The sequence below is a fragment of the Neopsephotus bourkii genome, unplaced genomic scaffold (genome assembly GCF_033783945.1).
Source record: "Neopsephotus bourkii isolate Nb327-2 ecotype Australia unplaced genomic scaffold, CSIRO-AGI_Nbou_v1 NB_1572, whole genome shotgun sequence".
Lineage (NCBI taxonomy): Eukaryota > Metazoa > Chordata > Aves > Psittaciformes > Psittacidae > Neopsephotus > Neopsephotus bourkii.
Genome location: NW_026902048.1, coordinates 6236409 through 6253883, shown reverse-complemented (window position 1 = coordinate 6253883; position 17475 = coordinate 6236409). Strand labels below are relative to the sequence as shown.

Here is a 17475-nt window from a genome sequence, read left to right as displayed (position 1 = left end):
CAGATTTTGCTGGCATTGCTGCCATTCCAAGTGTTGCCCTGCAGATAAAGAGACCAAGAAGAGCCCTGCCAGTGTTAGCAAAGCCAGAGATCTGTGCTGCATCTGTAGCACCGCTGTTGCAGAACTTGCTGTCCCCAGCTAAAACTCATTTCACCTGCACTGGGTAAATAGTACTTACTATTTCTCTTTTATTTTCTATCATCACTGTGTGATAACTACTCCATAAGAGTCTGGAAGAGACTGTGAGAGACTTTGGAACCCTCTCCCTCCTGGAAACAAGTCAGTTATGTTGCTTCTGTATTGCTAAAATCAGCTATCCTACTGCTGCTACAGCTGGTGTGGCTTCAACAGTGCTGTCAGGGCAGGGAATCCTAGTGTGGAAAGGCTGTTGCTAAGGGCTTTGGCACCAACCTATAACTCTGCTCAGGGCAGGTCTAATCACTGTTGTGCTTTAAAGCCATAGTTCTAGAGACTGGCTTACACACTTCACCTGTAGCATTGCCAGCATTGATGGAGCTGGAATAAAGCCACTGAAACCCCAGGACATTCTTTTAGGGCTGTTTTACTTGTGGGGCAGCATCAGGCAAAATTGTTGCTCTAGAAGCCCTGCACCAAGACTTCATTGCTGTTTCCATCAAATTTCCCTTGTCTACCTTCGAACTGAAAGCTTCTGTATGGAGGATTTCACAGCTGCTTTCAACCTCCTTCTGGGTGGGAGGAGAAATGGCAATGAATCAAATGAAAGGCAGAGAAGAGGTGGCTCCTGGGATTTCATATGTGCTGACACACGAGTGAGTGCCCTCAGCTTTATCTGCTCCCTCTCTGGCCTCTATCAGAGATTCACGTCATTACCCAACTAATGATTTCCGAGGGGGGATTCTTTCTTTGTCTCCTTGACACAGGAGAAATGGACACAGGCAAACAGGAAGGATGGGCACCCGTTCATCACCTTTATGAGCAAATTCAGATAGGCTTTGCTTAGAAATCACTTCCCTCCTGTCCCAGTCCCCCAGGGCTGTCTGGCCAATGCTTTCTGAAGGCTTTGGCACTTTACATCCACCTCAAATATGCTTACAAGGTCACACAACCACATTGCTCAACCCTCTTCTTGCTCTGCCAGCTCCACATTCACTCCACTTCAACTCCATCCTGCCTGACCATAACCTTTCACAAAATCACTACTGCTTTTCTCTCCCATCTCATTCCCTTCATCTCCCCATCCCATCTTTGCCTTCAACAACTGCCTCAGACAGCTGACTGTACCCTCACTGCCCTTAGGAATGCATTAGAAAGGTGTGCATTAGAAAATCACATGCATTAGAAAGGTGAGCATGTGAAAAATCAGATCTTGGGTTTGTTACCCACAGTAACACACCAAGTCTCAGTTTAGCAATTCATATATGAGAGATCTTGTGTCTTCTACCGTTAGATCTTTTGCCTTCCTTGCTCTTACAGCCCTACCACCCCTGGTGAAACTCTCCTTGCCGTACCTCCAGATCAGGAGCAGCTTGCCTACTCCTCTCATAGACAGCTCATCAGTTTACAGAAGTCATCCCAAACCCTTATTTTTTCCCCAGATCACAAAATATTCTGTAATCCTTCTGGCTCTGTTCTCTATGTTATTTTTTATTTATTCCTCTCTGTTCTTTCTGTGCTACTTACAAAAGGCACAGCATAGCCAGAACACACTAGTCTTGACCTGTCCTATGGGACTACCATACCCAGGTACAAGGAATCATTAATATTAACAACTTGTTTAACTCTGGGCAACACTCTGAGGTGCAGCTACCGGATTAAATCAAGCCCTACGTGTCCTACCTGCCATTTGAATGGGAGTGATAGTTGTTTTCCCAGCTACATGGGAGATACACCTCAAAGAGCATCAAAGCAGCAATGAGATTGCAATGCAGTGAGGCATCCAAGTATAAGCTTTATCTAGTTAGCACAGAGACCAACAGTGAGACAGATACAGCAATGTGAATAATGGTCCCAGACTGGAAAGTATGTCCTAAGAAGCTCGGGGAGCCCACACTGGAGGCCCTGCTGCGAGCCTTAGCAGTTGTTAGCAGAATGAGGTAAATTGAAGCTAGGGTGGAGAGAATCTCCCAGCCAGCAAACACAGAGCTTCCTGCAGTATAGACATACCCAACCCTATCATGTGAGGTCAGCCATGAATTGTATCTGCCATAGCCACTGGGTGTGAAAAGTCAAGAACTTGAGAACAGCAGTGACTTGCCCTCATACCATCTTTCCAAGTATAACCCACTAGCTCACCAAAGGGGAAGTAGTAATGAGCAAGCAAAGAAAGGCCTTCAGTTGAAAGCAGTGCTTCTTTTTCAGACTATTACCTAAAATAGACATAAAACATAAGCTAAACCCTAGAAAAAACATCTCTTTCAAAATTAGTCTCACTAAACATTTATAAACCAGTTCTTCCGTTCCCATGATGCATCAAGTAAAGCTTAGAAGTAGATTTCTCTTTATATAGTGTTCATTTGCCAGTTTTCTATGCCAGAGGTAGGTGTGACCTGTGCTTAATCTTGCCGTACCAAAAACTACCAAGAGATGGCACCAGGGTTTCTGCATGCGTCATGTTTGTCCAGCCATCTGGAACAACCTTGGTATATGGTACTCCTCTCTGCCTCATCAATTCTTCATCTATTTTCAAATCTCATCTGAAAGCATCTCTTTTTCCCTTGCTTCTACCTCTTAATTTTTCAATTTCTCTCATCTTCTGCTATTAATGGTACAATGCCAGTAACGTATAATTCTGCAATGCAACTTTATATCCTCTGCAAAACAGCACAGAGACACCATCAATTTGAAATGAGATTTTATAGCTTATTATTGATATTAGAACAGTTCATTCTTTGAGAGCAACCATACAGACCATAAAAAGAATAGAGAAGGAATTCAATAAAACCGGGACACCTCTGGCTCCAAGTTAATTTCTTCTATTACAACGCCTCATTGCATTAAAGTTGAACACTAGGGTTTACTTACTTATCTCAGCAATGTACCCATCTCTGCTCCATGTTGTTTGAGATTAGTTAAGTTGAAAAGGCACTTGATACAAACAAGAATTCTAAAGACAATGCTTTCCCTTGTTGCTGGCATCATCTCATTCAGAGTGGTATTTACCAGTTCTATTCAGCAGGAATTCCAGGCTAAATACCATGTATATCAAGGCCAGATGGGAAGCATGTCATTTAGCTGTGACATAGCTCAAAAGAAATATTTCAGCCCCTCCTGTGAAATTTCTACAGGGATCAAGTGAACCAAATAGCAATTTAAGAATAAGCAGGCACTAAGCATTGATTAATTCTGACCACATTCCAATAGAATCATGCGTTACTTTCCAATTAAGTATTCGAATTGCTCAACACAATTAATGGCCAGACACACACTAACAAGAGGAATTAGATGATTTGCTTTTGATCTCCTATCAGGAGTCGTTGCCAAATGAAGAAAGGCATAAAGCTGTATGCTGAGCATTCCTCAAAAAAAAGCAATCACAACAGCTTTCATATCAGGTTGCAGAGGAATTAGTTGCCATGTTGGTGCATTGAGTTTCTTCTCAGTCTCAAAATACTGGGTGGCAGTGGCTATGCAACATATTCTTCTATTTAAGCAGAGAGCAGCTGAAAAGTAAGGACAATCCAGGAGATGGAATTGCAGCACAAATGTATGTAGTGGTCTACCAGCAATAAGTTATTCAGGATTAAGGCTGAGGAAACTCTAACTGTTTGCATTTGGTCTAGGATGCATTTGCAATTGGAGCTCTTCCATGTGTCTCTCCATCATTCTTAACAGAAGAGATAACTCCAGTGTTCAGGTCACCCCTGCTATACATCTCCTCTCTTTCTGTATAATACAGACATAGCCCACTGACATTCTGATTTCTTCTGTTGTTCTGAAGGTCACAGGAGATCACTTTTACAAGCATTTGTTGATGTGGCAGCTTGGTCCCTTTTCAACACTATGAGCTTAACACTTACATTTTATCTTGCATCAAAAGCACCGGTTCCAAGATGAGAAAACAGAATCTCACTTGTGTGCAAACAAAATAGGTTTCATAGAAAAGCGGACTAATACATGTATATATTTATATATCCAAAGCCTATTTTTGAGCTATATACAGTCTTATGACTTATCTCTTCAGCATTTCCAGGCCTTAATATTCTCCTGGTCAATGTGATACAAGGTCTGATTAAATACAGACCCATCAGATTTGGGCTTTGAGGTGTAACGTGCTCTCTTGATCACCTTGACATTCCTCACTTCACTCACATGAGCTGTGCTTTCAGAGACAACAGTAAAAATCCTTCTCTCAGCTCAAACAGAAGTGATAGAAGTGCGTGATAAAGGAATTACTTCCTGACCATAGCAAGAGCATCACCATTATTCTTGCATGTTTCATATTCTTGAGTCAATCCCTACCTCAAATTATCTTGAGCACACATCGCCAAGAAAAAAGACAAGTACATGGGGGGTTCTCATTTCATTTTGAGTTTTGATCCCTGACATTACTTGGAGAGGACTGTATTTTCCACATCTCTCTCAGCAATCATCTACCTGACCCAACCTTAATCCATCATGCTACTTTACCATTCCAAACTCATCTTCCACTCCGCAAGAAAGAACTAAACACTTTCAAGTCACCTCCAATTTCTAGAGGCAAACGTTTGTTACAGGTGAAGAGAACTTGTCTCTTTCTTCCTTCCTTTAGTACGTGAGAAGTTCAGATATCCAGCTCAAATCAAATAGTTACATGAGAGAATTTACTCCTCTTAGTAGAAAGGCAGATTAACAGCAAGTGTTTGAGGAGCTGGAACCATCCAATGAGCATGAAACATAAGAAGAACTGTGATCAGATATCAGAAGCAGGCAATGCTGGACATGAGCAAAGAAAGATAATTTCTGCATATCACATTTTCTAGCAAATTAATTTGGCACCATTCCCAGACCATTTTTATCCACTTTCCAGTTTTAATTCAGCAGTCAAACTTTCCTGGAACAGCCCACTGCAGAAAGCCAAGTTTTGTGACTATTAAGAGAGAGATTTTAAATCTGACAAATACTCATTCTTCTTGCAGTCTTTGGTATGAAGTTTATGTGAACACTTAACCACACTGAGCAGAGCTGGTTAATGGTAAATAGATATACTCACAAAGAGCTTTGAGAAACAAAGATATTTTAAAAGACTCTCTTAATTGCTTTTAGTAAAACTGCAGGAAAACAGCTGCCCACCAACCTTTCCACAACAGAAAAAAAAATAGCACAACGGAGGGAACAACTTGGGCACAAGTCACACCATCATTTGCCACTTTCTGAGACACAGGTCTTCTAATATGAAATTATCACAAATTCTGTTTTAATTTATTTTCACTGACTTTGATAATCTATCTTCACCTTGAGGAGTCCTAGAAGAGGCCTCCACAACATATAGCCACAGACAACACAGAACTTCCAAAGCCATTGGCCTGACATACCAGCAACCTGGAATGACTCTTGGCCACCTGGAGACAGTCATACAGAAGAGCCCCAGCTCCTACATGGTCAGAAAGCAAACCTCTGCCACTGACATGTTCCACATCCATCTGCCAACGACACATCCAAATATCTCTCAGAACTTGGGAAAACGAACAAGTTGCAAGGCACACTGGGCATTAAGAGAATGGGCAGAAGACATGGAAAATATGGTGAATAAGTGAGGTGGAAGGTGAAAGGAGCAGGGACCATTGCATTGTGTGGGGAACTGGGGATTTTATGTTAGAGTAGGTGTTGATGGAGTGAAGATTTGAGCATCACACACATACACTCATATCAGATATCCCAGCTACCGACATAAACAGAACTGAGCAAAACAGAACATCATCTGGCTTTATTTTAAACTGCCCCTATAAAAGGTATCAAAAAACTGTCTCTGTCTCTCAGTCTAGAGTCTCCATCTTGTATTTCACAGAGCTTAACCAAAGAGTTCTCTATAAACAGCAGCAAGTTTCACACTTTTTCATGTGGCTTTTACTTCAGATATGGGTAGTCCTGGCTAGATCCATGCAGTTATGGCACCAGCAACCTGAAGACCTCAAATCCCTAAACTAAGATCAATAAAGTCCGTGAGTCACAGTCTCAGGGGGAATCAGAGTTAGTTGGCATGCACCCAGAGGAGGTCAATTGGAGCATGGGAGACTATTTCTAAATAACCCATAGCTTTGCCACCAGGAAAAATAAATAGAACTATGTATCTTGTTTCCACATCTTAGCTGGCTAAATAAATAGCTCTCACAGTGCACTCTCCAGGGCAGATTCTTAAAGTGACCTTGGCCTTCTGCTGCCCAGGACAGGAGAATGCGGGTGCACCCACCAGAGAAGTGGTGCATTTTCAATGCTGCATTCCTGGCAGCTGATCAAAGAACAGGCATAACCTCAGCCCCCACAGTTGCCTTCTGTTGCTTCCCAGTGGGAAGGCAAATCATGGTGGCACATAGCTCTGAAGTGGAGAGAAGGCATCAAGCGCAAATATAAAAGGAGGATCAGAGAGAGGATATTGGAGTATTCCTCCGTAAGTTGTTTACAGACTAATGTTCTTTTCAAGTTCTGTACTTATAGCCATAAAGAAGCAGTTTGGGGTTTTTGTTTTGTGATCACCTAACTAACACCAAAGTAACCCACTCCCAATTTCAGGATAGCCACAGCAACCTTAGGAAGAGCTACACCAGCATCATACGGCCAGGAGCACATGCCAAACCAGACAAAGCACACACACAATCACTTTTAACTCTTTCTCCCCATCTCAGAAAACCCACCTTTACACTTCTCCCCCAATCACCCTACACATTTTCAGCAAGAGAAGCTCAAAAAGATAGAAAGACATTTTCACATGTACCCACCTCCATTTGCTGATGAACTGTGAAGATGCCTGGGATTTTCAGGCCATAGCTGTCCCAGACATTTGCTAATGTTGGGAAAGAAGAGCTGTAATCAACCCTACAGTTCGGATTTCTGGTCTCAGAGCCTACAGTCCTGTTAACATCTCCTGAAGCTGCTTGTCCCCAGTGAGAGCAGTTTCCAAAAGGACTGCAAGCTAACAGACTCACCACTGAATAATAACAAACTAATGCCTTTAAATATGTTGCAAACGTGTTTTTAACCCAAAGCAGGTTTGTGTGCTGCTTCTGATGTAAAGCAGACTGTCTCCCTTGAGCCATTGACCTTCTCAGCTGTTCCTAGTTAGTCCTAAATGAAACAAGCAGCTTTAAGCCTTAGGCAGGCCAGCTGAGTGGCTACCAGGCTTCAGCTGATTTATGGTTCTTGCTTGTTAAACCAAGCGTAGGTGAGAGTCAAGTCACCTTCTTCTGTGAGCTAGATCTCAGGAAAACCTTTATCCTTCATTTTTACACTCATCCAAAGAAGTTTTAAGAATAGCACATATGTTTTAGGCAAAGAAAGAAATTAGGAACATTACCTAGCAATGAGGAAGCTCATGTGAGCAACAACTGATGAATAAGATACCTTTTTTTTTCAAAGGGAAAATAAATCCAATCTTTTCAGCAATAAATAAAACGGCTTATTAGCAATAAAACTAGAATTTTATTGAGAGGAATTCTAAGTGTAGATTTTCTCGTGTGTGTTTGTGTCCCAAATGGACAAAAAAGATCCACAGAGGAGTTCAGAACTATTCTTGTACATCAGATAAAAGGCAGGAAACCCCAAATATTATACACTGACAATCTACAATCATCAAAATCAAAAGCAGTGGGTTTTTCTGAAGTCTGTTTCTTTCCCTTGCTGTTTAGAAGTGAGTATTCTAGGCCACTTTGCAGCCTACATTACAACAACCCTCAGCAGCACTAGCTGCATCTCCAAATAAATCTCAGTAAAAAGCCAGCTTAGAAATTCATGACAAATACCAAGTTTTCCACTTCCCTCAGAGGAAACAGTGAAGGGAAAAAGCAGCTTTGCACAAAATCCATATAAAAAGCCTTTATGCAGCCAGCCCCATTGTTTAAGGAAGAACTTATTCAGGCCCAAGTCCCATTACACACAGATCCTGATCTATGAGGCTATCGCAGAAGCAGAACTAACACTAGTCTAATCATAGCTAACACTTCCATAGGAAGGAAACCAGGGAACTGAGTGGAATTTGCTTACTTAGTTAAGCATAGGCATGGTCCCATCTATCATTTTTGGTTGCCTCAGAAGTCAAACCCACCTTTGGGTCTAACTCATCACGGACACCCCTGTCATACATAAAGCAGTTCTCCAGGTTTTCTAAATCTTAGAGTTATAGCATGAGGCCAGAGGGGAATCTTGGAGGGTGCTCAGATATCCTGAAACTGGCAGGTTCTGTGTTGCTTAAGCAAGTGTGATTGTGTGGGCACAGCTCATAGTAGTAAACTCGTCCTCCTGTTTGTAATGAGCAAGCCACAGAAACATGCTATGCCCTTCTGTGGATGCTTTCCACATTACAAAGTTTGCCTTCAAAGGCATCTGAGGAAGTGGTCGGAGCGGACAACTTGGAGACTAAAGTTCAGCATTAAGACGGAGATACAAAATGGACTTGCTGTCTTCAGGAAGAAACAATTTGAAATATTTGGACTGGGCTTAAAAACAGGCCCAGATTAATATCAGTAAGAACTGTCATACTGCAAAAATATCATGATGACTTAGTCACAACTGTCTGCACAAGGAGGATGAGACACCAGTGCCACGATTCCACCCTACTTGCGCCTGGGCCTGTGGTGGCAGAAGGTTCTTGCTAAAGCGGTTTGTCTGCTGCCAGCAGATGCTTCTCAAAACCCAGTCCTGGCTGGGAAATAAAGAACAATACCTTACAATCAAATTGCCATCACTGTATAAGGTATACTACAAATAAATGGCCACCAGCATGAATCATATGATGAATCACGGCATTAACGCGTCCTTCAGGGATCTATTTCTGCCTCTTAAAAACCCTGCAGATTTAAAGTGAGTGGAAATCGTGCATCCACTTCTGATTTCTTTGTCTCTTCAGGTGGAACCAAAGTTTTATTTCTTGCTGTCCTGGAAAGACGAGTTCCCTTGGGGCTCCTGCCTACCTGACTGTCCTGATGTGTCTCTTGCTGTAGGGGGTGATGACTTTGAAAAGCAGCTCCATGGCTCCGTTGATGCCAAGTGTAGTTCCTGTGGTAACTAAGACAATAAAAGAGAAAAGCAGTTAGGTCTGAAGCAGGCAGCCTGCCACACTGTGTTTGGAGGTGATGCAAGGTAGGCAGTAGCTGCCCCTGGGGCCATAGGCAGATTTCTCTGGGCTCCCAAACGGACTTCGCAGGTCATTTTACAAAGAAACTGAAGCCCAAAGCTGTCTGTGGACTCCATGAGCCAAGATGAGACACAAAACAGGTCCCGCAGCTCTTCCCTGAGCTCCTCAAAGCCCTTTTTCCTGTAAATATTATATGTCCAGAGGTACAAATCACAGTTAAATAGGGTCACCTCCCAGCAAAGTGACAGGGCTCAAATTCATCCCACATTTCCCACACGCAACTCCACAAAGACAATTTATTTCATAGGGGCATGGAGGGCAGAGTTTTCTTTCTGTGCTATTATTCTGCAGTATGGAAGTGGTTTTGCAGGGCAGGGGCGTTCCTGAATGCAGCTTAATTTCAGCTAGGCCAATTTTACCTTTAATCCCTCACTTGTTAACACACTAGGAACTTTTATAGACAGATTGTGCAATCGATTCCAAAAATGCCTGATGCATCAACAAGGTGTTTAGTCAGATGTTCCCCCCTATGAGACAGGATCTCCATGTAAAGAAGGAACAGAGAGAGCCCTGAAATACTAAATGCAATCAAACAAGGTGAAGGGGTCAGTAATCAACAGCAGTCAAAGGGAGACCTGGCTGTCTACTCACTGCTAGGTTTTGCCTGTTTGGTAAATATCTCCCAGTGGTCATCAAAGAACTGACAGAGGGCCCATCATCTCCTGCAGTCCTACCATGTCCCTGCCAAGATGTCCTGTGATGGGAAGCTTTGCAAGGTTTGCCAACTACTTCCACACTAGCTGGTAATTCATTAGAGACAGGGTGGTGGACAAGCCTGCTTGAACTCGTCCTGCCCTATAGCAGTACATGGGCTGACACAGACCACTGGTGGCAGAGATTGTGAGGGGAGCAACACAGAGCAAAGAACCAGCGCATGAGATTGAGACAATGGCTCATCTTTTCTGCTTTCATACCTTAGCACTCTCAAAGCTTTATATGCTTCTGGGTTTTCTTCAGTTCCACTCCATAAAAATAATTTCTAAGGTTGGGAACATGGAATGTCCTGGTGGTGCTTTCATCCAGATGGACTGCCCCCCATGTCAACCACAGCTAGGCAAGTAGCGATTGTACTGTGTCTGTCCACCCACTTTTCACCTGCATGCAATGCTCAACCTGAAGCTACTTCCTCAGTAATAGTTTGGTACCACATCCACACAGATATTTACCTAACCTCCCCTGCAGCTTCCAAGCTGGGCCACAGAGCACATGAAGTCAAAGTCACTCATGGAAGGGGGAAGCACACCTGGAGAGTGCTGCAGATACCTGGGGAGTAACAGATGCTCCAGTAAAGGAGCAGAGGTGGGGGTCTGGGGTCTCACATCAACAGAGAGGAGTCCAGGCTGCAGTTTGCATCCTAAAACCTCTGCAAGACCTGATTGGGATGCAGGTGCACTGGAGCAGGGAGCAGGAGAGTACGTAGATCATCATTTTGGGTGGGAGGCAGCACAGAGTCACTACACAGATGTGAAACCCAAATAAAGGCACGTTTCATATTCTGCCCCTGCCTGCATTTTCAGTCACACTCAGACATTCAAATACAGCTTATCGCAGTGAGGGGTTGAATGTTAAGGCTTGGCTGCTTGCCTGAGAAAGCCCATTGCATGAAGCTAGCTCCTGTACAGATAGAAGGGACCTGCAAGGCTAGGAGCCATGAGTGCTAAATCTTAGGATGTGTGTAGCAGACTGGAGACAGGATGGTCAGGAGGAATTATCTGCTGGGTGAGGGATGTGGGGAAGGAGCAAAGGGAAATTTGTGCTGACAAATTCAGTGTTCTATAGCAGAGAAAGCCTGTATGAATCTGTAATATGCCTGTGAGAGAATACTGAAAATCCCATTTAATATGAGGGCAATATAAGCAACAAAAGCTGGGAGAATGGGGGGGGTGGGGGTGGGAGTGGTGAGGGTGATGCTAGACAATACCAGGATCTAATATGTACATCCTGAGAGACCCTGAATAAGCAACTGATTTCTCTCCCTCTCTTTCTCCTTCACTATTTACCTTTCTTGTGGAGCTGCTCTGAGGATCAATGCATTCAACAACAGTGCTATTATGATAATGGGAACCACATAGAGATGTGAGGTACCCAAGTCTCAGAGCAAAGGAGTTGACTGTCTGTATTCTAGAATAGGACATCATTGCTATGAATATTTTTCACTACAGCACTTTTATTTTCCACAGATGAAATACACTTTAAAGGCTGAAAACCCCTCTTTGGGGAGCACCTCTTTCTATGGCTGTATTTCAACGGTGCACGGAGGCACTAACCTTAATCAGGAGTGATGTTCCTTTGCTCTGAAATGACAGAAATATCTCTGGTGGATGTCACACAGGGGAAAACAGGGAAATCCAGCTACTCACCATTAGAAGCACAAACCCGCAGGACCCAGAGGCAGTGGGTGAGGTGCAGGTGGTGGCCCAGGTTTCTTCTTGCCAAGCTCAGTATGGTATCAGTTGCTTCTGCCTTCTGCGCTTTCAGCCCAAACTTCCTATCTGTGAAAAGCAAGTAAGAATCAAACTATAATAAAGCTCAGGTCTCTGCACCAGTGCCAATAAACCTATTTGCACCCAGTCTTATAATAAAAGCATTCAAATGTATCAATGAGTTAGGTCAGCATTATTCTCACTGGAAACGGGAAAACACGGGATTTACAGTCACCATATCAAATAGTATGACCATAGAATGGTCTAGGCTGGACCTAGACCTCATAGAGGTGTTCATGATATGGGGGGCAGACATTTCTGACTTTGACAACAACTCTGGTGTAGATGGACCATCACCTACAACATTCGTTATCTGACCTTCTACATCTGGAGCCTCATACCTATTATATAGATGCACATGGGAAGGTAAGGAAGGCAATGAGGATGTTTACCTGCTGCTCTGAGCCTTAGGCTTGCCTCCATTCCCTCCTTTCCTTTAAGCTACAGCCTTCTGCCTGTCAGGTAAGACACATCTCTATGCATGTGCACTCCCTCCCTGCCTTGTTGCAGGATCTCAAGTGGCACACCCCAAAGATAAAATCCCACCTGTCTGTCAAGCACATCCCAGTGCTTATTGTTGCTGGGGCTGCATTATTGCTGTTAGCTTTTTGTCCCCCACCCACGCAGTCCCCCATCACTCAGCAGCACCTCGTTGTCCAACCCTGGCCAGCAGCCGCAGCAGGGGCAGAAGGATGCTGTGGTCCAGCGGTTCGGTCCGGGCAGTGGTGGTGAGAGCCTGCAGCAGTGCCTCGCTGCCCCCCTTGCTGATCACATACTGAATCCTCCGCCCAGTGCCTGTGGAAAAGAGGAGAAACCCTACTTAAAGCATCCCTTCCCTGAGCCGCAGTGATCATAAACCCTCACCCCACATGAAGCACACAAAGCTCCCATGGTGTTTTATTGCTATAAACCCAAGGACATTTGTGGGATTGACCATGTATCTCAGGTGCTTCTGGCCTGGGATGTGGCTATTGGCTGCATGGGAAAACTGTGTCTGCTGCCTCTTGCTCTGGCAGCTGGTATCTTTACAAACCCATGTCCTGCTGAAGTTTTCCATTGTGCACTGAAATGCAGCAGAGGGGAATAAGCAGGGATACCAACAGGTTTCAAAGGAGCAGGAAGCTCAGTGATCTTTCCTTAGATGCTGGAAATCAAACAAGCAAAGGTCTAAAACTGCTACAGTCTTCTGCCAAATAAAAAGGAATCACTGGGAAACTCTGGAGACAGCTTTTAAACAGATCTAGGTCTCCAAAGGAACCACACGCTAATCCTGTGAGCCCTATATGTCCACATTGATCCATGGACAACTTCAGGTTGGAGGAAGCCGTGTGTTCAGCTCCTGGAAGGGGAGGCAGTACCTTCTGTCTTCCATAGAGTCAATCCTTCCAGCAAGCTGAGGAACAGCACTGCAGGGATTCTAAAGAGGGGCCCAACTGGATGGCCCATGTCTGTGCCAGAGGCTCCAACACTCGCAAGGGAGCCCCTGCAACCTAACATCTTGATTGGGTTGACAGTTGTTTAACAAAAGATATTTCTGAGGTGGAGGAGGAAGAAATGTGCCAATTCACTTATTCTTTCATGTGTCTGGGGTGCATGCAGCAACATGCCATCCCTGCATCCCCAGGCGGAGGTGCGCTGTTGGGAGATGCTGAACTTTGTTAGTGTCCCTGTGCTATGGGAAGCCAGGCTTCGCTCCCTGTCTCACAGCTCTTTCTCCAGTAGCACTGGTGAACGTTTCCAGCAGTTGACTGCCAGGGTTTATAAATACTTTGGAACTCATGGGCATCTTTTAAACTAAAAGAGAAACGAAAAAAAGGAGGCTTTCTCTGGGTCTTTCTTTCCTCTTTAACTTACTGAAAAAGCTCAGTTTTCCAAACACAGCAGTAAGGACTGCTGACCTCTAGATACAATTCATGTTTTGTTCACATTGCAAGCCCCAAGCCAAGTTTATGCAGGAAAGACTTTCCTGATCTATTTGAGGACCCCCCTGTCTGTCCCTAGCCTGCAGGCATCACCCCACAGATTTGCTTCCTTACCCAGAGACAGCAAGTCAGTGAGGACACTGAGGATATTCAGGATGACATCCTTGTCACCAGAGCTCTGAAATGGAAACACACCAAATTTAGGGATCAGTTCAGAACAGTGAATTTCATGCAATGCCGGGCTGTGGTGCATCATGCAGTGCAGAGGCACTGAGATCCTTGCTTGGATACTGAGTACTTTTTGTGCCATCTGGCCAGTGAGTATGTGCAACCATATTGATAACACATTTTAAAAGCCTCTGACAGACATACTGATCATACTACACAATATTTAATACACAGTAGCATTTCCAGAGGATTTACATCCAAATTCTAAATTACATCTCTCTGGTTTTCGTTTGGTCTGGCTATCTCAAAGTTAAGGATATTCTGTATCACATCGATGTTAAATGTGGGGTGGATTTCCATGACATTCCCTTAGTCCCTTCAGGATTCCCTTAGAACTGGCAGTTGAAGAATAATATCTTTAAATTATATTGATCTCACTTTATCTCCCACTAAATGATTACAATAGGATAATATCTTACACATCTGTGGCTCCTATGACTGTTGAAGAGCTTCCGAAACTCAACGCACTTTGCATTCTGGATATATGGGATCATTTTACCATCTAGACTGATTCAATCATTCTCTGAGATACTTAACATTATGCAACCAAATATTTAAGGCAAGGAATTGAGAAGTAACACCTAGCAAAAAGAAACTAGAGAGAATATAGGGAAAATTTATTCAATTACTATTAATGTATATGGATTTTTTTGCAGTGGATCTCTGCTGAAGTCACAGCACAAACCCCATATCTCTACAAACCAGAATTCCCATCATACTGGTTTTGGTCAGTTATCAGTTTTAACAAACTTTAACTGCTCAATACACATTTCATGCTGGCATAAATGAGCAATGGGGACAAAAGTATCAGCAAGGGAGTGAGATAAAAGAACAGCAAGTGATCAGTGGAAGGGGAAAGAAGAAAGAGGAGTCAGGTGGGGATGAGAGATTGGAGCAAACAGGAAGAGATTCACTTCTGAAATGGGGACTCAGTGGAGGAAGGTCTGTGAGCACCTCTGCCTTTCTAAAGACTTACCTCACGTTTGTTGTTAGATAAAATCCACAGGGAAAGTGCAAGTCTCATTCCCATCTCAGAGCTTGCCCATGCCCAGAGTGAGAACCTGCTGTTTCTATTCGTTACTACATTAACCCAACAATCAGAGATGTCTGCACTGAACATGAAAGTTCAGCCCTTTTATGAACCGTGTTGAAATCAAAAGGCTTGGTATGATAGGATTGCTGCTTCCGTCAGAGCCAAGACAAACAGAATATGTGGCTTTAATGAAATCCGGTAACTCTCAGTTCACCAAGTTATTGCTACCCTCACCTTAGAGAAGGAGTGTAAATTCATGTTAGTGGCTCAAGGGACCACACAGAGAGGAAAGGCTGCAGCAGGATCAGAGCAGTTCTGAATACCATTACTTCTAGGTAACATAGAAAGTTTTAGTCATATTTTAATCTTGATAATTCATGTCTTTATTAATTAGTCCACAGTGCTGAGCTGTCTCAAGTCTCCCAAGGCAAACACAGAGCAATCAGAGCTCTCTTTCCAAGAGTTTCTTGGCATTTTTTAGCATAGGGACTTAACAGTCAGGGGCAGGCTGTCAGGAGTGATGAGTATCCACCAAATTTACTGACTCCAGGAACAGTTACTGTTCTCAGCACCTTTTTAAATATCAGGGTTGCCTAAATCAGACTGTGTTCTGGTTTTATCTTGCTGCCTCTCAGTATCCCTTTCCTCTGTAGGTGGATGGATTACACATTAAGGTTTCAGTAATGAAGTCTTCATTGATTTATGCTCCTATTACACTGGGTTGTTTATTTTAACTGATTGGATTGTGGGTTTCCTAAGCCATTAACACAAATAGTGATGACATAAGATATCCTCTGACTTTCCATGCGCTTTATCCAGGGACTTAAACGAACAAAGAACTTGAGGGGACATGAAAGATCAGCCTTTAAAATGTGCAAATTAGAGCTGAGTGAGATTGTCAAATATTTTACCTGAGTATTTACTCTTCATATTTTAACCCTAATGCTCTGACTGTGTTGGTTATCCCATCATTCCCCTTCCTCCAGAGCACTAGAGAGGGAATTGGATGACTTGTGTTTTCTCTGAAACAGTGGATAAGCCCCTAGTCCCATTACAAATTCAAACATATTTCCCACTTTGATGGCACCACTGAATAATAGAGAACACTGCAGAAGAACACAGCTTCAATTTATAACAGCGAGGCAACACAGGATAAACATTCCTGTTGTCCCACAAGATGGCAACTTGCCTGTTGAAAAGGAACAGCTCAGATTTTGACTAATTAGGTTGAGCTTTTCAAAGTCATCAAAGATGTTTGGACATTGAAATCCATTCGAATCAATTGTTTAAATTAATACTGATACCAAACTGTCTGTGGATGAATTGCCAACAAATTCATTCATGGAAAATATTCACTAGATCTTTTTGAAGAGTAAGTACAAATGATAAAATCACAACTTGTGCCTGATCTAAAAAAGATGAATAATTTCTTTAATGCAAATTGCTTACCCAGCTCTGGCTAAAACAAACACACGAGTTATTTTTATTGAAAGATACGTTTGATTGTTCATGAACAAACCACAAGCAAAGAAAGGAGTAAAATTCCTCTTACTAAACATTATCCATTCCTGCCAGCACTTCTAAATCTTAGATACAACATCTATACGTGCACAGATTAATGAAGATGCATTCGTGGCATGTGGGTGGAATAAGAGCAGAGAAAAGTTCCCAGAGGCTCAAGTTAGATTACAAAATCACCAACCTCCTGCAGGATTTCATTAAATGGATTTAAAGTTAGAGCCAAATTGTTACCTCTTAACAGCCTGTAGCTGCCTTTCATGCTGCCTTTCCGGCCTGTAGATGGACAAAGGCTAAAGTAGCAAGAATCATCACTTAAAATACTAGGCATGACTGTATTTTTGGCTAGAACGTCTCATCTTAGCCTTGCTTCAGCAAAGCCTGCTGCTTTCTCGCCCAGCTGAGAGTATCACAGGGCTGAGTTCAGATGCATTTAATCACCTCCCAGTTGATAGCTACTTTCTGAGCTTTTTTCTGGGAATTAATCCCTAAAACACCAGGGCTTTGGATAGCTTGGCTGAAGCTCCTCATAGATAAACAGCAGAAGGATGGGGAAAGCCAAGAATGAAAAAATACCCCAGGGCATAGTCACTGATGTTACAGGCAGCAAGCGATTAGTTCGTGACATTGGGTTTGGAGGACAACAGCTTGATCCCGAGATCCTTCTGACTGGCAGCTCAGGTTTTTACAGACCCATGATCAAACAGGGAAGGAGTTCCCGTCTCCTTGCCCTGCTCCTGGGAACACAGCAGGACAAGCTGTTATTTACTCAAGATCATAAAATTGCAACTAAGCCACAGGAACAGGTAATTTTGTTTTGTCAGGGAAGTCTCCTGGGATTAGAAGACCCAATAGGTGGGATTTTTCCTATCCTACCTGAAGGACAGCAGCTACCAGTTAGCACTGGCTTAAAACAAAGACTTCCTATAAACTCAGTCTTTTGTGTAGCTCTTGAGTTTCCATGTCTTCTGGCCAAAGGAAAGTATT

General features: G+C 43.2%; 1 protein-coding gene across 1 annotated transcript in view; it reads right to left on the bottom strand.

Annotated features, from left to right (window-relative positions):
- Positions 1-17475, bottom strand: part of AGBL1 (AGBL carboxypeptidase 1) — a 285185-nt gene that overhangs the window by 251825 nt on the left and 15885 nt on the right. Inside the window, exons 2-5 of the mRNA XM_061371321.1 lie at positions 13824-13887; positions 12436-12582; positions 11665-11796; positions 9081-9174 (exon numbers count right to left, since the gene is read on the bottom strand). Of these exons, the coding sequence (XP_061227305.1) occupies positions 9081-9174; positions 11665-11796; positions 12436-12582; positions 13824-13887 (437 nt within the window). The remainder of the gene's footprint in view (positions 1-9080; positions 9175-11664; positions 11797-12435; positions 12583-13823; positions 13888-17475) is intronic.